Source organism: Lepidochelys kempii, chromosome 8, assembly GCF_965140285.1.
Source record: "Lepidochelys kempii isolate rLepKem1 chromosome 8, rLepKem1.hap1, whole genome shotgun sequence".
Taxonomy (NCBI): Eukaryota; Metazoa; Chordata; order Testudines; family Cheloniidae; genus Lepidochelys; species Lepidochelys kempii.
This window is the reverse complement of record NC_136387.1, coordinates 38452932-38477339: the sequence shown is the minus strand read 5'-3', so window position 1 is coordinate 38477339 and position 24408 is coordinate 38452932. Positions and strand designations below refer to the sequence as shown.

Genomic DNA, 24408 nt, shown 5'->3' with positions numbered 1-24408 from the left:
GTACTATATTAGCAATTTTCTAATCATAGGTCATGGCCCCCAAGTTTACGGATTCATTCAGTTGCCCTCTGTCCACCACTTAATCTTTCATGACAACTTGTGAGATCCCAAGCCACTGACCACTTCAAAAATTGGAAATGTTTCCAGAGAAATATTTCCTTTCCCCCCTCCAAATGTAGAATATGCTCCCTCACCACACCTAGAAATATTTAAATGGTCCCAGACTCACCATAGATACTATTCTGTCATGCACCAGTGAGAGTTCTAAGGTTTGCTACCTGGAGATCCTGAAGGACTGTAAGTAGATCTATGTTACTGAAAAGGGGAGAGTTTCACTTTCCCATTGGGAATCAAAACTTGCTCTTAACTCTGAAAAGTGGCACAAAGAAATTTCCCCAAAACTTGACATTTGTATGTATATAAAGGCTTTTGGAGGAAATTTCTACATATTTGTATATTTCTTGTGAACACTAAACATTGGCTCAGGGTAGCTAAGATAAATCTGGTGTTACAACTGAAAATAAAGAAAAATTGTCCTATAATATTCTTTTAATCTCACAAATATTTGGAAAAGTGTTTTTGTCCTTTAAATTGTGTGGCATATCCAGAATAACTAATAGTGTTATGTAAAGATTTTATTATCAGTTACTTAGCATGATGCATCAAGGATCTGCCACTGCTGAGTTATAAAATCAAAAAACTTATGCCATTAAAACATCTATATCACACCACCGCCCAACACAATGCTATAACAGAAAGAGGTCAGACATTCCTCAAAGAACAAGAGTATCTTTCTATACTTATGGCTATAAAAACTATCCAAGGTCTTACAGAATCATAGAATTGTGGACTGGAAGGGACTTCCAGAAGTCATCTAGTCCAATCCCCTGCACTCATGGTGGGACTAAGTATTATCTCTAGACCATCCCTGGCAGGTGTTTGTGTAACCTGGTCTTAAAAATCTCCAATGATGGAGATCCCATAACCCAGCTAGGCAATTCATTCCAGTGCTTAACCACACTGACACTTAGGAAGTTTTTCCTAATATCCAATCTAAACTGCCTTTGCGGCAATTTAAGAGCATTGCTTCTTGTCCTAGCCTCAGAGGTTAAGGAGAACAATTTTTCTCCCTACTCCTTGTAACAAATTTTTATGTACTTCTCCAGACTAAACAAACCCAATTTTTTCAATCTTCCCTTATAGATCATGTTTTCTAGACCTTTAATAATTTTTGTTGCTCTTCTCTGGGCTGTCTCCATTTGTCAACATCTTTCCTGAAATATGACACCCAGAACTGGACACAGTACACTAGTTGAAGCTAATCTGTGTGTAGTAGAGTGGAAAGATTACGTGTCATGTCTTGCTTACAACACTTTTGCTAATACATCTGTGAAGCATGGCTAAAAAGGGTTAAACATCCTGCAAAATAAATAACCCTCAAAAGACGTGGGGAGATAATGTTTGTGTTTTTGTGTATTTTGTGTATGAGTAGGGTCGACAAAGTAATCAACAGTCCCTGTCTATGCTGTATTCTGATAATTCAGAGACCAAAAGAACATCATATCATTTAAATGAATTGTAAACACGGGATATCTCGGTATTCATCTCTCTTTGAAATGTACTGTGAATGGTGGAGGAACAAGCAGATGGCCTTATGTTAATTCATATAGCTAAGTACCACATACCACACAACAGAACCACTAACCCAGGAACTTATCCTTGCAACAAAGCCCGTTGCCAATTGTGCCCACATATCTATTCAGGGGACACCATCACAGGGCCTAATAACATCAGCCACACTATCAGAGGCTCGTTCACCTGCACATCCACCAATGTGATCTATGCCATCATGTGCCAGCAATGCCCCTCTGCCATGTACATTGGTCAAACTGGACAGTCTCTACGTAAAAGAATAAATGGACACAAATCAGATGTCAAGAATTATAACATTCATAAACCAGTCGGAGAACACTTCAATCTCTCTGGTCACGCAATCACAGACATGAAGGTCGCTATCTTAAAACAAAAAAACTTCAAATCCAGACTCCAGCGAGAAACTGCTGAATTGGAATTCATTTGCAAATTGGATACTATTAATTTAGGCTTAAATAGAGACTGGGAGTGGCTAAGTCATTATGCAAGGTAGCCTGTTTCCTCTTGTTTTTTCCTACCCCCCCCCCCCAGATGTTCTGGTTTAACTTGGATTTAAACCTGGAGAATGGTCAGTTTAGATGAGCTATTACCAGCAGGAGAGTGAGTTTGTGTGTGTATGGGGGTGGGGGGGATGTGAGAAAACCTTGATCTATGCAGGAAATAGCCCGACTTGATTATGTAAAGAGTTGTCACTTTGGATGGGCTAGCACCAGCAGGAGAGTGAATTTGTGTGGGGGGGTGGAGGGTGAGAAAACCTGGATTTGTGCTGGAAATGTCCCACCTGTTGATCACTTTAGATAAGCTATTACCAGCAGGACAGTGGGGTGGGAGGAGGTATTGTTTCATGATTTCTGTGTGTATATAAAGTCTGCTGCAGTTTCCACGGTAAACATCTGATGAAGTGAGCTGTAGCTCACGAAAGCTCATGCTCAAATAAATTGGTTAGTCTCTAAGGTGCCACAAGTACTCCTTTTCTTTTTGCGAATACAGACTAACACGGCTGTTCCTCTGAAACCTGTCATTATGCAAGGCACTGCATTTAGCCGTATGGAGTGGAAATCTATCAACTGCATGAAGAAACTTGTACAGATACAGACAGACATCATCTTCCTTTCCAAATGCAAACAGATGGACATCGTATCAAAAGGACTGAAGGTCAAAAATCCATTACAATCTACATACCACACAGACTATGCTGACAGCTTGTGCCTCACGCTCTCAAAGAAACTGCGGAATCACCTGATCAAGATCCTCTACAGCAAACAGGGAAAGATTAAGAATGAGCTCTCAAAAATGGATACTCTCATAAAGAACCAACCTTCCACACAAACTTCCTCGTGGCTGGATTTTACTAAAACTAGACAAGCCATTTACAACGCACACTTTGCTTCTCTACAAAAGAAAAAAGACACTAAACTTTCTAAACTACTACATGCTACAAGGGGCCACAGCAATGGTTCCCTCACCCCACCTAGCAATATTGTTAACCTATCCAACTATACTCTCAGCCCAGCAGAAGCAGCTGTTCTATCTCGGGGCCTCTCCTTCTGCCCCTCCACCCCCACGAACATGATACAGTTCTGTGGTGACCTAGAATCCTATTTTCGACGTCTCCGTCTCAAGGAATATTTCCAAAATACCTCTGAACAACATACTAATCCACAGAGGTCTCCCTGCCAACACTACAGAAAGAGGGATTCTAGATGGACTCCTCCTGAAGGTCGAAACAGCAGACTGGACTTCTACATAGAGTGCTTCCGCCGACGTGCACGGGCTGAAATTGTGGAAAAGCAGCATCACTTGCCCCATAACCTCAGCCATGCGGAACGCAATGCCATCCACAGCCTCAGAAACAACTCTGACATCATAATCAAAAAGGCTGACAAAGGAGGTGCTGTTGTCATCATGAATAGGTCGGAATATGAACAAGAGGCTGCTCGGCAGCTCTCCAACACGAGTTTCTACAAGCCATTACCCTATGATCCCACTGAGAGTTACCAAAAGCAACTACAGCATTTGCTCAAGAAACTTCCTGAAAAAGCACAAGATCAAATCCGCACAGACACACCCCTGGAACCCCGACCTGGGATATTCTATCTACTACCCAAGATCCATAAACCTGGAAATCCTGGGCGCCCCATCATCTCAGGCATTGGCACCCTGACAGCAGGATTGTCTGGCTATGTAGACTCCCTCCTCAGGCCCTACGCTACCAGCACTCCCAGCTACCTTCGAGACACCACTGACTTCCTGAGGAAACTTCAATCCATCGGTGATCTTCCTGATAACACCATCCTGGCTACTATGGATGTAGAAGCCCTCTACACCAACATTCCACACAAAGATGGACTACAAGCCGTCAAGAACACTATCCCCGATAATGTCACGGCTAACCTGGTGGCTGAACTTTGTGACTTTGTCCTTACCCATAACTATTTCACATTTGGGGACAATGTATACCTTCAGATCAGCGGCACTGCTATGGGTACCCGCATGGCCCCACAGTATGCCAACATTTTTATGGCTGATTTAGAACAACGCTTCCTCAGCTCTCGTCCCCTAAAGCCCCTACTCTACTTGCGCTATATTGATGACATCTTCATCATCTGGACCCATGGAAAAGAAGCCCTTGACGAATTCCACCATGATTTCAACAATTTCCATCCCACCACCAACCTCAGCCTGGTCCAGTCCACACAAGAGATCCACTTCCTGGACACTACAGTGCTAATAAACAATGGCCACATAAACACCACCCTATACCGTAAACCTACTGACCGCTATTCCTACCTGCATGCCTCCAGCTTTCACCCTGACCACACCACACGATCCATCGTCTACAGCCAAGCTCTGCGATACAACCGCATTTGCTCCAACCCCTCAGACAGAGACAAACACCTACAAGATCTCTGTCAAGCTTTCTTACAACTACAATACCCACCTGCAGAAGTAAAGAAACAGATTGATAGAGCCAGAAGAGTTCCCAGAAGTTACCTACTACAGGACAGGCCTAACAAAGAAAATAACAGAACGCCACTAGCCGTCACCTTCAGCCCCCAACTAAAACCCCTCCAACGCATTATTAAGGATCTACAACCTATCCTAAAGGATGACCCAACACTCTCACAAGTCTTGGGAGACAGGCCAGTCCTTGCCTACAGACAGCCCCGCAACCTGAAGCAAATACTCACCAACAACCACATACCACACAACAGAACCACTAACCCAGGAACTTATCCTTGCAACAAAGCCCGTTGCCAATTGTGCCCACATATCTATTCAGGGGACACCATCACAGGGCCTAATAACATCAGCCACACTATCAGAGGCTCGTTCACCTGCACATCCACCAATGTGATCTATGCCATCATGTGCCAGCAATGCCCCTCTGCCATGTACATTGGTCAAACTGGACAGTCTCTACGTAAAAGAATAAATGGACACAAATCAGATGTCAAGAATTATAACATTCATAAACCAGTCGGAGAACACTTCAATCTCTCTGGTCACGCAATCACAGACATGAAGGTCGCTATCTTAAAACAAAAAAACTTCAAATCCAGACTCCAGCGAGAAACTGCTGAATTGGAATTCATTTGCAAATTGGATACTATTAATTTAGGCTTAAATAGAGACTGGGAGTGGCTAAGTCATTATGCAAGGTAGCCTGTTTCCTCTTGTTTTTTCCTACCCCCCCCCCCAGATGTTCTGGTTTAACTTGGATTTAAACCTGGAGAATGGTCAGTTTAGATGAGCTATTACCAGCAGGAGAGTGAGTTTGTGTGTGTATGGGGGTGGGGGGGATGTGAGAAAACCTTGATCTATGCAGGAAATAGCCCGACTTGATTATGTAAAGAGTTGTCACTTTGGATGGGCTAGCACCAGCAGGAGAGTGAATTTGTGTGGGGGGGTGGAGGGTGAGAAAACCTGGATTTGTGCTGGAAATGTCCCACCTGTTGATCACTTTAGATAAGCTATTACCAGCAGGACAGTGGGGTGGGAGGAGGTATTGTTTCATGATTTCTGTGTGTATATAAAGTCTGCTGCAGTTTCCACGGTAAACATCTGATGAAGTGAGCTGTAGCTCACGAAAGCTCATGCTCAAATAAATTGGTTAGTCTCTAAGGTGCCACAAGTACTCCTTTTCTTTTTGCGAATACAGACTAACACGGCTGTTCCTCTGAAACCTCTTTCAAAGTCATTCTAATTATCCTTTGTTCCCCAGGGAACTCCAACTTGTCAAAAGACATGAAATTGTATAAAAGATCCTTGGGGCCTGATTCTGTCATCTCAGATCTGCTTAGGCTTCATCAGTGGAAGTTTGAATCGCAAGACTGAGGTCCCAGTTATGACGGTATACCCTGAATATGAGATTTGCATATTGGACTATAACCTATGAACTATTTCTGAAAGAACTCTTTGCAACTACAAAGCTCACCATTTCTGCTATGAATATGAACCTCTATGAAATGAACTCATGTCTGTATGTATATTGATCTTTTAACCATAGTCTCCCTCTTTTGTTTTTTAATAAATTTTAGTTTAGTTAATAAATATTGGCTGCAGTGTGTATTTGGGTAAGATCTGAAACATACATAAACCTGGGAGATAATGTGTCCAATCCTTTTGGGATTGGTAGAACCTTTTCTTTTATATGATGAAATAAGATTTACAGAAATTTTCATCATATTTTACGTGGGTACCTGGATGGAGGCCTGAGGCTGGATCACTTTAAGGGAACTGTGTTGTTTGGACTTCTGAGTAACCAGTAAGGTAATAAAGAAGGCATTTTATGCTGGCTTGGTGAATGTAAGTACTGGAATATCCACCAGCTTTGAGGGGATTGTCTGCCCCATTCTTTGCAGTTCACTCTAACTGAGTGACCAAAGCTGGCTCCCCACTAGAACCCCAGTCACAACACCCCAGAATGATGTTCATTTTTTTTTGCAACAGTGTTACACTGTTGACTCATATTTAGCTTGAGATCCACTATGACCCCTAGATCCCTTTCTGCAGTACTGCTTCCTAGGCAGTCCTTTCCCATTTTGTATGTGTGCAACTGATTGTTCCTTCCTAAGTGGAGTACTTTGCATTTGTCCTTATTAAATGTCATCCTATATACTTCCAATCATTTCTCCAGTTTGTCCAGATCATTTTGAATTGTAATCCTATCCTCCAAAGCACTTGCAACCACTCCCAGTTTGGTATCATGCACAAAGTTTATAAGTATTGTGACAAAGTTCATCCTCTACTTTGGTGGGTATTGCGCTTATTGGCGGATTTGCTCACCTTGGAGCTTCATGGCAGCCCTCAGTTTGGCCGTTTTCGTGAATCCATAGTCCAGGTCAACTCCTCCTGTGTATGACCAGGAGTTGGGAGGTTTGGGGGGAACCCGGGCCCACCCTCTACTCCAGGTTCCAGCCCAGGGCCCTGTGGAATGCAGCTGTCTAGAGTGCCTCCTGGAACAGCTGTGCGGCAGCTACAACTCCCTGGGCTACTTCCCCATGGCCTCCTCCCAACACCTTCTTTATCCTCACCATAGGATCTTCCTCCTGGTGTCTGATAATGCTTGTACTCCTCAGTCCAACAGTCCACGTTCTCATTCTCAGCTCCTAGTGCCTCTTGCTCCCAGCTCCTTACACATGCACCACAAACTGCAGTGAGGTCCTTTTAAAAACCCAGGTGCCCTGATTAGCGTGCCTTAATTGATTCTAGCAGCTTCTTGATTGGCTGCAGGTGTTCTAATCAGCCTGTCTGTCTTAATTGTCTCCAGAAGGTTCCTGATTTTTCTGGAACCTTCCCTGTTACCTTGCCCAGGGAAAAGGGACCTACTTAACCTGGGGCCAATATATCTGCCTTCTATTACTGTCCTGTAGCCATCTGGCCCGACCCTGTCACAGTATACTCTCTATGCCAATATCTAAATAATTGATGAAGATATTGAACAGAACCAGATCCAGAACTGATCCTTGTGGGAACCCACTTGATATGCCCATCCAGGTTGACTGTGAATGACTGATAACTACTCTCTGGGAATGGTTTTCCAACCAGTTATGCATCTACATTATAGTAGCTCCATCTAGGTTGTATTTCCCTAGTTTGTTTATGAGAAGGTCATGCAACACAGTAACAAAACCCTTACTAAAATTAAGATATACCATATCTACCACTTCCCCCCTACTCACAAGGCTTATTACCCTGTCAAAGAAATCTATTAGATTGGTTTGACACAATTTGTTTTTTGACAAATCCATCCTGACTGTTACTTATGACCTTATTATCTTCTAGGTGTTTGCAAATTAATTGCTTAATTATTTACTCCATTATCTTTCCAGGTACTGAAGTTAAGATGACTGGTTGGTAATTCCCCAGAATGTCCTTATTCCCTTTTTTAGATTGGCACTATATTTGCCCTTTTCCAGTCCTCTGGAATCTCCACATCTTCCATGACTTTTCGAAGATAATTGCTAATGGCTCAGATATCTCCTCAGTCATCTCCTTGAGTATTCTAGGACTGTGGCTCTCAACCTTTCCAGACTACTGTACCCCTTTCAGGAGTCTGATTTGTCTTGTGTCTTCTCCCCCCAAAAAAGTTTCACCTCACTTAAAAACTTACAAAATGAGACATAAAAATACAAAGGTGTCACAGCACACTATCAATGAAAAAATGCTTACTTTCTCATTTTTACCATATAATTATAAAATAAATAATTTGGAATATAAATATTGTACTTACATTTCAGTGTATAGTATACAGATCAGTATAAACAAATCATTCTCTATTAAATTTTAGTTTGTACTGACTTTGCTAGTGCTTTTTATGTAGCCTCCTGTAAAACTAGGCAAATATCTAGATTAGTTGATGTACCCCCTGGAAGATCTCTGAGTACCCCCAGGGGTACATGTAGCCCTGGTTGAGAACCACTGTTTTAGGATGTATTTCCTCAGGCCCTGGTGACTTGAAAACATCTAACTTGTATAAATATTTTTTAATTAGCTCTTTCCCTATTTCAGCCTATGATGCTACCTCATTGTTACTGGCATTCACTATGTTAGAGGTCCAATTGCTACTAACCTTTTTGGCGAAAACTGAAACAAACACGTTTCTGCCATTTCCACATTTTCTGTTATTGTTCCCCCTCCCCCTCTTATTTAGTAACGGGCTTACCTTGTCCTTGGTCTCCCTCTTGCTTCTAATGTATTTGTAGAATGTTTTCTTGTTATCATTTATGTCTCTAGCTAATTTAATCTTTTTTTTTTGCCTTGGCCTTTCTAATTTTATCCCTACATACTTGTGTTATTTGTTTCTATTCACCCTTTATAATTTGACCTAGTTTCCACTTTTTGTAGGACTCTTTTTTTGAGTTGCAGACCTTTGAAGATCTCCTGGTTAAGCTAGGGGGTGCTCTCTTGCCATATTTCCTAGCTTTCCTACACAGTGGGATAGTTTACTCTTGTACCCTTAATAATAATGTCTCTGAAAAACTGCCAACTCTCTTGAACTCTTTTCCCCTTTAGACTTGCTTCCCATGGGATCTTACCTACCAACTCCTTAACCCTGCTACAGTCTGCTTTCTTGAAACCCATTATCTTTATTGTGCTGTTTTCCCTCCTCCCATTCCTTAGAATCATGAACTCTATCATTTCATGATCACTTTCACCTAAGCTGCCTTCCACTTTCAAATTCTGAACCAGTTCCTCCCTATTTGTCAAAATCAAATCTAGAATACCTTCTCTCCTAGAAGCTTTGTACACCTTCTGAAATTAAAAAAAATGTCTCCACTACATTCAAAGAACTTGTGGGACAATCTGTGCCCTGGAACGTTAAATGAGGCTCAGTTATTCAAAAGAAGCATTTTGAAGAGTATTACAAAAATACATGTTTCAGTTAGATAGCTTTCATATTTTTCTCTACCATCAGAAAAAAAGCATATCTTAAAGAAGATATATAAATGTTTCTGGACAATGCATTTATTCCAATGAAAGATTTTGAAATTAGTGGAAAGATGCTATTCTCTTGAAAGTAAGAACTGTCTTGCAGTTAAGGCAATGGAAAGGGACTTAGGAGGTATAACTTTTTTCCTCGGCTTACTTACATACTTCATTCATGACTTGCCACGGCTCAGTTACTCCTATTATACCTCACATACTCGTGTAAAATGGAGATAACTTTCTCTGCCTTGCAGGGATGTTGTGACAACAAATTCGTTCATATTTTGAGACCACGGGTAATATGAGGATGAGGGAAAGACACCTAGACTTTCACAATAAAAACCTGTATTCTGCAAAGATATTATGTAAATAATGAAAACAGAAACTCACCTCCCCAGTAGTCTCCATCCCACCATGTAAGCTGCTACTAGCTCCATTGCCCATAAATGACACCCAGGAGCTGTCACTACACAGAATATTCTCTGCCATCTGGGCACTGGGTTTCGGGGAGGTACATTTATTCCTCTTTAACTCCGAGGACAAGCACAGCTGGTAGGTGTAAGGCAAAGTCCCATCTTCATAGTTTGGTGGGAACACAGAGCCGGTCTTTGGATAAGGGTCAGGACCAAAACACTGAAGCAATTTGGGATTTCCTGACCTTCGCAATTTCATCACAATGGCCAGTGTCACTGCCAGGAGGAACAAAAATGAGATCAGGGCTAAAGCCAGCACCAAGTAGAACTGTAAATCAGACTGAGATGCCGAGTCACCCGATTGGTCACTCATTTCCGGAAGAGCCTCTTGGAAGTTCTCGGCAAACACCAGGTTGAGAGTCACTGTGGCGGACAGAGGCGGCTGCCCGTTGTCCTTCACCAGGGTGACCAGCCTGTGCTTCACAGCATCTCTGTCCGCAAAGGCGCGGGCTGTCCGGATCTCCCTGCTCTGCAGCCCCATGCTGAAGAGCGACGGGTCCGTGGCCTGCAGCAGATGGTAGGAGAGCCAGGCATTGTGTCCCGAGTCAGCATCCACCGCCACCACCTTAGTCACCAGATAACCTGCCTCGGCCGAGCGAGGCACCATCTCGAACAAGGCGGAGCCATCAGCTCCGAGCGAAGGGTACAGGATGCGAGGGGCATTATCATTCTGATCCACAATAAACACCCTGACGGTGACATTGCTGCTGAGAGGTGGGGACCCGCCGTCTTGGGCCTTCACTTGCAGCTCAAACTCCCGGAATTGCTCGTAGTCAAAGGAGCGCTGCGCATAGATCGCTCTGGTCTGGGAGTTAATGGAGATGTAGGAGGAGAGAGGCACCTCTTTGAGGTTGCTGTTCAGGACGGAGTAAGTGACTCGGGCGTTCTGGTCCAAATCCCGGTCTGAGGCTTTTACACAGAAAATAGAGGCCCCCGAGGGATTGTTCTCTGGCACATAGGCGGTGTAGGAAGGTTTCTCAAAAACAGGGGCATTGTCATTGATATCTGAGATCTGCAACAGGATGGTTTTCTGGGTGGAGAGTGGGGGTGAGCCTTTATCTGTGGCCGTGATTGTGATATTGTACTCCGGGGTCCTTTCCTTGTCCAGGGTGCTGTCTGTGAGGAGCTTGTAGTAACTGTTAGACGAAAACACTACTTTAAAAGGCAAATTGTGTTGGATGTGACAGCTGACTTCTCCGTTTTCTCCCGTGTCTTGGTCACGAACTTTGATCAGAGCTATCACTGTCCCGGGTACTGAGTCTTCAGCTACCGGGCTGGACACTGATGTAAACGTCAATTCTGGGGCATTGTCGTTTTCGTCAAGAATTTCTATTTGAACTTTCGAGTGAGCGGATTGGCCACCCCCGTCCCTGGCTTCGACGCCCAACATGTATTTATGCGTGTCTTCAAAATCCAAATTCCCTATAATTGTAATTCTGCCGTTCTCAGGATCTAAATGATATATTTTACGAACATTTTCTGGAGTGTTGCTGAATGAGTATGTGATTTGGGAATTTAACCCTTCATCCTTATCAATGGCTTTTATCTGAAGCACTAAGGAGCTCTTTGGTAGGTTTTCCTTAAGACTGACTTTGTAGATCTCCTGAGTAAATTCGGGGGGATTGTCATTGGCGTCAGTGACATTTATCCTAATCTGAACAGTCCTGGATCTAACTGGATCTCCCACATCCACAGCCGTCAGGATCAAGTGATGAGAGTTTTGCTTTTCCCGATCCAAAGATTTTTCCAGCACTAATTCTGGGTATTTATTTCCATCCGGGCTCTCCTTTACAGCCAGGGTAAAATGCGGGTTCTTGCTCAGCTGGTAACTCTGCACTGAGTTGATCCCGGTATCTGGATCTTGAGCAGATTCCAGCTGAAATCGCATACCCAGCAGCGCTAACTCATTGATTTCTAAACTAATGTTACTGTTGATGAACTTCGGGGCGTTATCATTAATATCCTGGATTGCTACATTCACATGGAAAATATTTAAAGGATTTTCCACCACCGTTTTGAGTGTCAGGACACAAACGGGTGTCTCCCCGCATATCTCCTCCCGGTCTATCCTGCCATTCACATACAGGTTGCCATTTTCCCCATTCACACTGAAGTATTGCTTTTCCGAATTGACACGGAGCTTTCGCTGCTGCAATTCTCTGATATTTAATCCCAAATCCTTGGCGAGATTCCCCACAAGGGAACCTTTAGCCATTTCCTCAGGCATGGAATAACAAAAGTGCTCCGAGACCGCCCGGCAGAACAAAGACAATAAGAAGGGAAACAACAGTACTTGCCGTGAGACTGCTCGGCTCGGCTCTCGGTACCTGATTTCCATCCCAGTCTCTGTCAGATTTCCTTGTTTATTTTGGTTATATCTGGTGTTTACAAATCTCATCAGGGCAAAGGAATTCGCGGCAAAGGGCTAAACATTCCGGTATTGTGTGTTCTAACGGCAGTTCCCTTTTCTCAGCCGGGCTGGGAAGGTCTCTCTGCTGTTTCCTCTGCGATCTGCGCTGTGTGACGGAGCAATCGCACTGCAGGAGGCTCCGGTGGAACTCCGGCTCCAGCCCTGGCTCCGCATTGGCCAACAGCGGCACTCAGCGGGAGAACTGCAATAGCAGCGATCTTATCAAGGCGCCGGTGCAGTTTAGTCGCTTTATTTACTAATTATTAACATGATTATAATCTAAAGAATATACTCAAATTGTGAAGCACTGCACATTTCTTGTTAACTGTAAAGGACTGCATCCCAGAGCAAAACTATACATATATTCTCTTTTTTTTTTTGTAGATATAGCTCTACATATGTGGAAGCTTTGGTCTGAAATCTTGTCCTTTTCTGCAAGCTAATCCTTTTGATTTACTATAAAACAAATAGCTGTTTGGTTAATCTAAAAAATGAATACGGGTGATTTATAATTCTAATTATTTTAAACTATATCAAATGAGTAGATACAAGAACTATTCAACCCTTGCAAAAAGTTCTCGACCATAAACCACAACTCTCAAATATCGACGTTCACACGTATGCTTGAAATCCAGCAAGTGATAATTGTGAAATATTTGACAGATAGAATTATTTTCTTAATTGAGAAGAGCGGGAACGATTGCGGGTTTATATACTTGATTAAGCATCATAAATAAAACCCATTTCGGACAAACATATATGTCCATTTAAGCTTCTCTTTTTTTGGAAGGAAATCTGCCCATTAAAAATGTATAACTACAAAAAGAAGATGAAGAAGAAGGTTCCACTCTCCTAAGTGATACTGTACTTAAAAGCTAGCTTCTCTCATAAATCCTAATAAACAAAATAAAAGGAGACCAGACGAACCCTTAAGCGTTCCATATATAAAGCATCCCTGGAATCCTGGGAACGTCCTCTTGAAAGCCCTGCATACAAAAGCTTTTCCATGATGCAAATCTAAACTAGGACAATCAATCATGTCAGCGCAAGTCAGACGTAAATCTGTTACTATACGCCCATTATACCAACATATTTCAGTCAGTTAAGAATTTATCTATATTAATATACATAGCTATAGACGCATCTAATTATTCTTTAAAAGCATAACAAACAAGAATTAAAATATTCTCTCTGAAATGTTGAATTAATCAGTTAATCATAAATAAAGGATTCTATAAGTTAGTTTCTGCATTATGTATTTCTATTCTCTCTCTGTAAATATAGAAAATTAGTAAAACCTAAAACTTCAAAACAAAAACCAAAACCCTCCCTAAAGAACAGTGTTTACTCCTAAAAGGGCAGGAAGCCAGACACCAGGAAGTCATTAAACATTAAAAAGGTTGCAGAGCAGTTTTCAAACTAAGAGATGGGGGAAAGCGGATTGCTGCAGAGGCGCCTGTGGATCGGACAGAGACTTCTCTTAGAGGAGAGTCTATTGATAGAGATTCTCTAGGTTTTAGTCAGGAGGAGAGGATGGAAGAGGATAAAGTATAGGCCAGATCAGACAAGAAACATTCAAGTAAAAAAGAATCTGACACATCAGAAAAGGGCAGACAAATAAACAGTGATAAGTTTTTAAAGTGCTTGTACACAAATGCTAGACATCTAAATAATAAGATGCATGAACTAGAGCGTCTCTTGTTAGAGGAGGATATTGATATAATAGGCATCATAGAAACCTGGTGGAGTGAGGACAATGAATGGGACACAATCATTCTGGGGTACAAAATATATGGGAAGGACAGAACGGGGGCGGGGGAGGGGGAGAAACACTATATGTGAAAGAAAATGTAAAATCAAATGAAATAAAAATCTTAAATGAATCCACATGTTCCATAGAATCTCTATGGATGGTAGTTCCATGCTCTAATAAGAATATAACAGTAGGGATTTATTATCGACCACCTGACCAGGACAGTGATAGTGACAATGAAATGCTAAGGGAGATTAGAGAGGCTATCAAAATAAAAAACTCAATAGTAGTGGGGGATTTCAATTATTCCCCTATTGACTGGGTACTTGTCACCTCAGGATGAAATGCAGAGACAAAATTTCTTGAGACCTTAAATGGCTTGGAGCAGGTGGTATAGGAACCCACAAGGGGAGAGGCAACTCTCAATTTAGTCCTGAGTGGAGTGCAGGATCTGGTCCAAGATGTAACTATAACAGGACCGCTTGGAAATAGTGTCCATAATATAATAACATTTAACATTCCTGTGGTGGGAAGAGCACCTCAAAAGCCCAACACTGTGGCATTTAATTGCAGAAAGGGGAACTATAGAAAAATGAGGAGGTTAGTTAAACAGAAATTGAAAGATACAGTGACTAGAGTGAAATCCCTGCAAGTTGCATGGACACTTTTCAAAGACACCATAATAGAGGCTCAACTTAAATGTATACCCCAAATTAAAAAACACAGAAAAGAACTAAAACAGAGCCACCGTGGCTTAACAGCCATGTAAAAGAAGCAGTGAGAGATAAAAAGGCATCTTTTAAAAAGTGGAAGTCAAATTCTAATGAGGTAAATAGAAAGGAGCATAAACACTGCCAAATTAAATGTAAAAATGTAATAAGAAAAGCCAAAAAGGAGTTTGAAGAACAGCTAGCCAAAAACTCAAAAGGTAATAACAAAATGTTTTTTAAGTACATCAGAAGCAGGAAGCTTGCTAAACAACCAGTGGGGCCCCTGGACGATTGAGATACAAAAGGAGCACTTAAAGACGATAAAGTCATTGCAGAGAAACTAAATGAATTGTTTGCTTCAGTCTTCACAGCTGAGGATGTTAGGGAGATTCCCAAACCTGAGCCATCTTTTGTAGGTGACAAATCTGAGGAATTTTCACAGATTGAAGTCTCACTAGAGGAGGTTTTGGAATTAATTGAGAAACTTAACAATAACAAGTCACCGGGACCAGATGGCATTCACCCAAGAGTTCTGAAAGAACTTAAATGTGAACTTTCAGAACTATTAACTATGGTTTGTAACCTGTCCTTTAAATCAGCTTCTGTACCCAAATGACTGGAAGATAGCTAATGTAACACCAATATTTAAAAAGGGCTCTAGAGGTGATCCCAGCAATTACAGACCGGTAAGTCTAATGTCAGTACCATGCAAATTAGTTGAAACAATAGCAAAGAATAAAATTATCAGATACACATAAATTGTTGCGCAAAAGTCAACTTGGTTTCTGTAAAGGGAAATCATGTCTTACTAATCTATTAGAGTTCTTTGAAGGGGTCAACAAACACGTGGACAAGGGGGATCCAGTGGACATAGTGTATTTAGATTTCCAGAAAGCCTTTGACAAGGTCCCTCATCAAAGGGTCTTATGTAAATTAAGTTGTCATGGGATAAGAGGGAAGATCCTTTCTTGAATGGAGAACTGGTTAAAAGACAGGGATCAAAGGGTAGGAATAAATGGTAAATTTTCAGAATGGAGAAGGGTAACTAGTGGTGTTCTCCAAGGGTCAGTTCTGGGACCAATCCTATTCAACTTATTCATAAATGATCTGGAGAAAGGGGTAAACAGGGAGGTGGCAAAGTTTGCAGATGATACTAAACTGCTCAAGATAGTTAAGACCAAAGCAGACTGTGAAGAACTTCAAAAACATCTCACAAAACTAAGTGATTGGGCAATAAAATGGCAAATGAAATTTAATGTGGATAAATGAAAAGTAATGCACATTGGAAAAAATAACCCCAACTTTACATACAATATGATGGGGGTCAATTTAGCTACAATTAATGAGGAGAAAGATCTTGGAGTCATCGTAGATAGTTCTCTGAAGATGTCCACGCAGTGTGCAGCGGCATTCAAAAAAGCAAACGGGATGTTAGGAATCATTTAAAAAGGGATAGAGAATAAGATGGAGAGCATCTTTTTGCCTTTATATAAATCCATGGTACGCCCACATCTTGAACACTGCATACAGATGTGGTCCCCTCATCTCAATTAGAAAAGGTTCAGAGATGGGCAACTAAAATGATTAGGGATTTGGAACGGGTCCCATATGAGGAGAGATTAAAGAGGCGACGACTTTTCAGCTTGGAAAAGAGGAGACTAAGGGGGGATATGATAGATGTATATAAAATCATGAGTGGTGTGGAGAAAGGGAATAAGGAAAAGTTATTTACTTGTTCCCATAATATAAGAACTAGGGGCCACCAAATGAAATTAATGGGCAGCATTATTTGTTTTATTTAAAACAAATAAAAGGAAGTTCTTCTTCACACAGCACAGTCAACCTGTGGAACTCCTTGCCTGAGGAGGTTGTGAAGGCTCTGACTATAACAGGGTTTAAAAGAGAACTGGATAAATTCATGGAGGTTAAGTCCATTAGTGGCTATTAGCCAGGATGGGTAAGGAACGGTGTCCCTAGCCTCTGTTTGTCAGAGGGTGGAGATGGATGGCAGGAGAGAGATCACTTGATCATTACCTGTTAGGTTCACTGCCTCTGGGACACCTGGCATTGGCCACTGTCTGTAGACAGGATACTGGGCTGGATGGACCTTTGGTCTGACCCAGTATGGTCATTCTTATGTTCGTACGTTTTAAGTCCAGTTGGGACTTCGCTATTAATTTTATGTGGAAGGTATTCAGATAATACGATGCTAGCTAGCTAGCTAGCTAGATAGATAGATAGTTATTGCAACAAAGAAAGTGATCTAACTGCACATTTCCAGATTTTGATGCATATTTTAATGTAAACCATATTATTATTCAGAGCTATGATAACTTCCCCACAAATTGGGAGACGGGAACTCAAGGAGTCAAACAACTGCGAGTTTCTCCACCTGCGGAGCCTCAGGGCCAGTAACACTAGGATAAAGGTAAAGAACAAGCAGGAAACGGAAGCCACAGCGATCACCAAATACAAGGTGAGGCTGGACTGGGGGTCTGCAGGAGCTGAGAGGCTGCTTAAATCGGAGAGGATTTCGGGGATGCTGTCAGCCACCACCACCGTGACAGTGGCCGTGGCAGAGAGAGGGGGCTGCCCGTTGTCCTTCACTAAAACCGCCAGGCTTTGCTTGAGCGCATCTTTGTCTGCAAAGGAGCACGCTGTCCTGATCTCGCCGCTGTGGAGTCCCACAGAGAAGAGCCCCGGCTCTGTCGCCTTCAGCAGCTGGTAGGAGAGCCAGGCGTTCTGCCCGGAGTCTGCATCCACCGCCACCACCTTAGTGACCAGGTAACCCGGCTCGGAGGAGCGAGGGGCCAACTCCACTCCCGTGGAGCCATCGGTGGGAAAGGAGGGGTGTAAGATGTGCGGGCTGTTGTCATTCTGATCCAGTATAAAGAGAGTGACGGAGACATTACTGCTGAGAGGTGGGGAACCCCCATCCTGAGCCTGCACTTGGAACCGAATCTCCCGGAACTGTTCGTAATCGAAGGAGCGCAGAGCGTAGAGAGCCCCAGTCTCGGAGTTAATGGAGATGGAGGAGGAGAGCAGAGCTTCCTGGATCTGACCCTGGGTAACAGAGTAAATGACTCTGGCGTTCTACCTCCCACCCCAGCGCCGGGGTCACTCGCCCTCAGTGTGAAAATGGAGGCGCCTCTCTGGTTATTCTCAGTGACATCGGCCTTGTAGGATGTTTTATAGAAGAGGGAACCTTTGTCGTTCGTGTCTAAAATCCGGAGTGGGATCGTAGTGGCTGTAGAAAGAGGAGGAGTCCCATTGTCTGTGGCGGTCACTGTGATGTTGTATGCTGCCACCTGCTCCCTGTCCAGGGCTCGGTCTGTCACCAGACTAATAATTCTCGAAGGGTTTCTTCAGCTGGAAGGGGAGGTTGCTGGGTGTGGAGCACGTGACCTCTCTGCTCTCTCCTGTGTCTGGATCTTGCACAGTTAAAAGGGCGATGACAGTCCTCGGGGATCGAGCTGATAAGAGAACTGAGAGCGATTTCCGGAGCGTTGTCATTCAGATCAGACCACAACCACAACTTTTGATCTTTCAAAAAGAACTTCCAGTCATGCGCTTGCACTTCAATTTCATATCATGTAGATTCCTCACAGTCCAGGTTCCCCAGGAGTGTTACATCTGCCGTCTTCGAGTCCAAGTGGAAAAGCATTATCAGTTATCTTTCTAACTGAATATTGCATTTCTTTATTGATTCCTTCATCCGGATCAGGCGCTTTCACTGTCACTGCTGTGAACCCTATAAGGCACTTTTTCCAGAACACTCAATTTGTAGACAGGCTGACTAATTGCATTGTCGTATTGTCATTTGCAGCCTCAACAATAACTCTGATAATGCAAAGTGCCAGACCTGACGGGATCTCCTCCGTCGGTGGTTGTAAGGGTTAGATCGCAAAGTTTGTTCTTCTCTGTCCATCCACTTTCCCAGCACCAATTCCGCATATTTAACTCCATTGGATCCACTTTGCACAATCAGACAGAAATGCCTATTCGTGCTGAGTTGATAGTCCTGGGGAGAATTAATGCCTATACGTGGTCTTGCGCCTCCTGAAGTGGGAATCGGGTCCCGGCCACTGTTAACTCTCTGACTTTTAACTCTAGTTCCTTCTTTTGGAAGCTGGGGACATCATCATTAATATCTTTTATTTCAATGTCAGTTTCATAAAGTTTTATTTCATCCTCCATTATAGCCTCACAATTTAACAAACAGTTCTCCATCCGGCCAGCTCCGACTATCCTTTCCGTGCAGATTAAATGGTCTCTCTTAAAATTCCAAGCAAATACTGAGTCTCACCTCTTGGCACAAAAAGTACTCTGCGGTCTGAGAGCTCTTTTATACCCCTCCCCAGCCCCTCCTCCCCCGGTCATTTGTGATGTTCCCCATGAAAGAGCCTTTTTCCTTTTCCTCCGGAATCGAATAGCGAATCTGCCCAGAAACTGATTCCCAAAGTGTAACCAATATAACGAAAAACAGGGCTCACCCTTCGCCGTGTCGTTGCTTATATGTTCCTGTCACTCTCATGCTGATGTGGAGATGCCGCCCATTTCTACGTCTGGGAATGTCTCTGTTCTGGTTTTATATCTGGCCGAATGTTTCCGACAGTATCACTTGTTAAATCATAAACTGTTTCCATCGAATATCGCCCCTCATGATTCCACCCAGACCCGCTCAGTGAGAGAGTCAGACGTGTTCTGGGCTGTGACATACCGGGGCGGAGCTGGCCAGATCTCTCCTGGCATTAGTCTGCCTGATTGGTGAACAGCAGAGCTCAGAGTCTCAACCAATAACTGCAGAAGTTCTGTGCTGGAGTTTTTCGATTGGTATTTATATCAAACAATAATGACACACGCTCCCTGCAAGTTTTTAATTTGATATTTTAAAATGTAAATATGCTACTTTTCACTTTTAAATAAATAGGAGAGTCTACTGGCACATAAGGAATGAACGAAAGTGTTGCTGATGCAGAATCTCTTTATTTTCCATAAAAATATTGTAATAATATGTTGTATAATTTTAATATGGTTGTCCATGAATTTTACACACGTTTGTTTATAATAATCATGCATATGTCACCTTGACCAATGGGTCCTTCAGCCCTCATATAGATTACGCCAATCACAACACATCTTCCAGTCTTCTCTTATCCTGACCTTGCTTCTCCATGTTCAGCCATGCCTTTTCACCATAAAATCTTCCCATCTCTCTGGAGATCGACCTACTGGTCATTTCAGTTCCCATGGGTACCACTTTGCGACAGCTGCAGTCCACTGATTGTCACTGAGCCCAGTTATATGACCAGCCTATCGCATTTTATTGTACCTGCTTTCAACACTGATGTCCTGCACTCCACTTTGCTGTCTGATCACTTCATTGGGGATTTGGTCATGGATTGGAATCCCACAAATTCCATGTATATGTAGATGCAAATATTTTTGTATATGGATATGATATTCTTCCACCTTTCATTTGGGCGCTGTGCAATTGTTAAACAGTGCTGCCCAATTTTAGCAACCTTCTTTCTGGTTTGTACATCTGCAGCTGTAAATACTATTTGTTTTAAGATAGTATTTATTTGTTCAAATGTTATTCATAAAATTAATTAGCAGTTCAATTGACGATAATGATAGGAACTCAGCAACAAACAAGAGGCAGGGACGCTGGAACATTTGTATAATGGGGGTGCTGAGAGCCTGTAGTGGGGCAGCTGCCCCACTCCTGAAGAACAGGGGTTAAAACAGCCAAGCTAGGCTTCGAGTAGCAGCCACTGCTGTGGCCAGCTCAGTTAGGCCAGCCACAGCTGTGGCTAGCTGACCCTGATAAGAGGGCTGTGGGCCAGAAGCTGGAGGAGTCTCACTCTAGCCCTGGAGGCAGAAGGGCTAGCTGCCTGGGAGCAAGGTACCTGAAATGGAGCAATGCTGGGGAAGGGCAAAGGGAGCTGGGGAGCTCCATCTTGGTAAAACCCCAGGCTGCAAAGAAAATAACAGAACACCACTAGCCATCACCTTCAGCCCCCAACTAAAACCTCTCCAACGCATCATCAAGGATCTACAACCTATCCTGAAGGACGACCCATCACTCTCACAGATCTTGGGAGACAGGCCAGTCCTTGCTTACAGACAGCCCCACAACCTGAAGCAAATACTCACCAGCAACCACACACCAGAACCACTAACCCCGGAACCTATCCTTGTAACAAAGCCCGTTGCCAACTGTGTCCACATATCTATTCAGGAGACACCATCATAGGGCCTAATCACATCAGCCACACTATCAGAGGCTCGTTCACCTGCACATCTACCAATGTGATATGTGCCAGCAATGCCCCTCTGCCATGTACATTGGTCAAACTGGACAGTCTCTAAATAAAAGAATAAATGGACACAAATCAGACATCAAGAATTGTAACATTCAAAAACCAGTTGGAGAACACTTATATCTCTCTGGTCACTCGATTACAGACCTAAAAGTTGCAATTCTTCAACAAAAAAACTTCAGAAACAGACTCCAATGAGAGACTGCTGAATTGGAATTAATTTGCAAACTGGATACAATTAATTTAGGCTTGAATAGAGACTGGAAGTGGATGGGTCATTACATAAAGTAAGGTTTCAGAGTAACAGCCGTGTTAGTCTGTATTCGCAAAAAGAAAAGGAGTACTTGTGGCACCTTAGAGACTAACCAATTTATTTGAGCATGAGCTTTCGTGAGCTACAGCTCACTTCATCGGATGCATACCGTGGAAACTGCAGAAGACATTATATACACACAGAGACCATGAAACAATACCTCCTCCCACCCCACTGTCCTGCTGTCCAAATGAAAACCTGGATTTAGCTGGAAATGGCCCAACTTGATGATCACTTTAGATAAGCTATTACTAGCAGGACAGTGGGGTGGGAGGAGGTATTGTTTCATGGTCTCTGTGTGTATATAATGTCTTCTGCAGTTTCCACAGTATGCATCCGATGAAGTGAGCTGTAGCTCACGAAAGCTCATGCTCAAATAAATTGGTTAGTCTCTAAGGTGCCACAAGTACTCCTTTTCTTTTTACATAAAGTAAAACTATTTCCCCATGTTTATTCCCCCTTCCCCCCACTGTTCCTCAGACGTTCTTGTCAACTGCTGGAAATGGCCCACCTTGATTATCACTACAAAAGGTTTCCCCCCCCATCCCACCCCCCACTCTCCTGCTGGTAATAGCTCTCCTTAAGTGATCACTCTTGTTACAGTATGTATGGTAACACCCATTGTTTCATGTTCTCTATGTATATAAATCTCCCCACTGTATTTTCCACTGAATGCATCCAATGAAGTGAGCTGTAGCTCATGAAAGCTTATGCTCAAATAAATGGTTAGTTTCTAAAGTGCCACAAGTACTCCTTTTCTTTTTTCAGAAGAAAATGATATTGAATGTTTATGGATCAACTTCCTAACAGATAAAGCACAAGATGGGGTACTAGCTGGTGGCTGCTACAGACCACCAAATTACACTAGGTAACAAGATGACCACCCCCTTACTGACCTATCTATAATACACAGTACAAACAAACAAACAAAACAAAACCTGTGTGATCATGGGAGACCTGAGGTCTCATGCTGCCAGTACGAAAACATCCTTGTCCTAACAGATAAAGATAATGCTGATTACAGCATTAAAAGTTAATGGTAGCTTCTGTAGAAGTGATCATGACTTGATCACCTTTATAATGTGCAAGCAGAATAAAGTCCAGATGAGTAATATTATACTTGGTGCTTTACTAAGGACAATTGCACAAAGCTGAAAACAATTATGAGCCAAATCAGTTTGTAGAAATAATTTAATCAACAAATGTGCATGATAAATGGGAATCCCTTAAGAACACTATACTAGATGCCCAAAAAGCCAAAATCCCATGAAGGAGGAAGAAGGCTGTGCTGGTTAAAAAACAACCTGCTTTAGATAGGAAGTGAAGGCAGCAGTAATTTTTTTTTATATGCAAGATTACAAATGAAAGAAATGGGAAATTGATAGTAATGAATATAAATCAGAAGTTAGGAATTGTATAAAATTGATAAGGGAAATCAAGGGACAGGAGGAGAAATCTTTGACCAACAGAGTTAAAGAAAATGATAAGGAGTTTTTTAAATACATTAGGAACTAAAAGAAGCCTGACAATGGTATTTGTCTATTACTAGATGGAAATGGTAGAATTATCAATAACAAAGAGGAATAGATAGAAGTGTTCAATAAATATTTCTGTTCTGTATTTGAGGAAACAGATGATGCAGTTGTGATGTTGGCAGACCAGGTGCCAGCTCATGCCAAGGTCCCCATGTCTCAAGAAACACTGACAAATATATAGTTGCAATAAGTCAGGCTCACCTGGGCTAATATTATTAAAATAGGTATTAGAATTATAAGAATGTGTTTAGTGTTTCTTTAAAGGCTTATGAGTTGTGGTATGCATCAACCTCACTTATAAATCCTGTATTCCATATTGTAAGTGTAACATTGGCAGCCCAGATGCCAGTTCATGCCAAGGCTCCTTAGGCCTCACTGAACACTGATAAATCCATAGCTGGAAACCAGTCTGGGTCACCTATGTGTTAGCATTGTTAAAATGGACATTAAGTTGATAAGAATGTGTTTTGTGTTTGGACTTGATGAAATGCTTGTAGGATGTTACATGTATTCATAGAATCATAGAATATCAGGGTTGGAAGGGACCTCAGGAGGTTGTCTAGTCCAACCCCCTGCTCAAAGCAGGACCAACCCCAACTACATCATCCCAGCCAGGGCTTTGTCAAGCCTGACCTTAAAAACCTCTAAGGAAGGAGATTCCACCACCTGCCTAGGTAACGCATTCCAGTGCTTCACCACCCTCCTAGTGAAAAAGTTTTTCCTAATATCCAACCTAAACCTCCTCCACTGCAACTTGAGACCATCACTCCTTGTTCTGTCATCTAGTACCACTGAGAACAGTCTAGATCCATCCTCTTTGGAATCCCCTTTCAGGTAGCTGAAAACAGCTATGAAATTGATCTCTCTTATAACATCTGTAGCCTATGGTATACATTTATATTGATTGCTTGCATTGTAGATCTCTGTAATTGTGTAACTCACCAAACAGGAAAGAAGAATTAATTAGTATAAAGTGCTGGTCCTGCACACAAGAAGGCCCATTAAAATCAAATGAGCCATTGTGAAACATGGAAGGACAAAGACTTTGTTGATTCCTCACCACACACAGACCCATAAAGAGGAGACAGATGCTGACACTTGTTCCATCAGTTTGAACTCTGGGGGAAGGGAATAAAAATGCCAGACCAGAAGGAACTGTATCACTATGTTACTCAGAATTTGGAGAAGGCAATATTTCAAAGCATAAAGAAAGGATTCCCAAGCTCTTAGAGTGGGTTAGCCCTAAATCATAGAAGTCCCATGCATTCAAAGCAGGACTAAGCAATAGCTAGACCATTCATGA

General features: G+C 42.4%; 2 protein-coding genes and 1 pseudogene across 13 annotated transcripts in view; all 3 read right to left on the bottom strand.

The window, feature by feature from the left end:
• LOC144929056 (protocadherin gamma-C5-like) overlaps positions 1–24408 on the bottom strand; it is a 373601-nt gene that overhangs the window by 128038 nt on the left and 221155 nt on the right. The window lies entirely within an intron of this gene.
• Positions 9916–12396, bottom strand: LOC140916412 (protocadherin gamma-B5). The gene has a single exon (XM_073358064.1). It carries the CDS (start codon positions 12394–12396, stop codon positions 9916–9918), a length of 2481 nt encoding a protein of 826 aa, XP_073214165.1.
• On the bottom strand, positions 17173–20182 carry LOC140916411 (protocadherin gamma-A4 pseudogene; annotated as a pseudogene).

Bases quoted from the DNA above. Each gene is read 5' to 3' on its own strand.
- LOC140916412 (XM_073358064.1), bottom strand. From the start codon at position 12,396: ATGGAAATCAGGTACCGAGAGCCGAGCCGAGCAGTCTCACGGCAAGTA.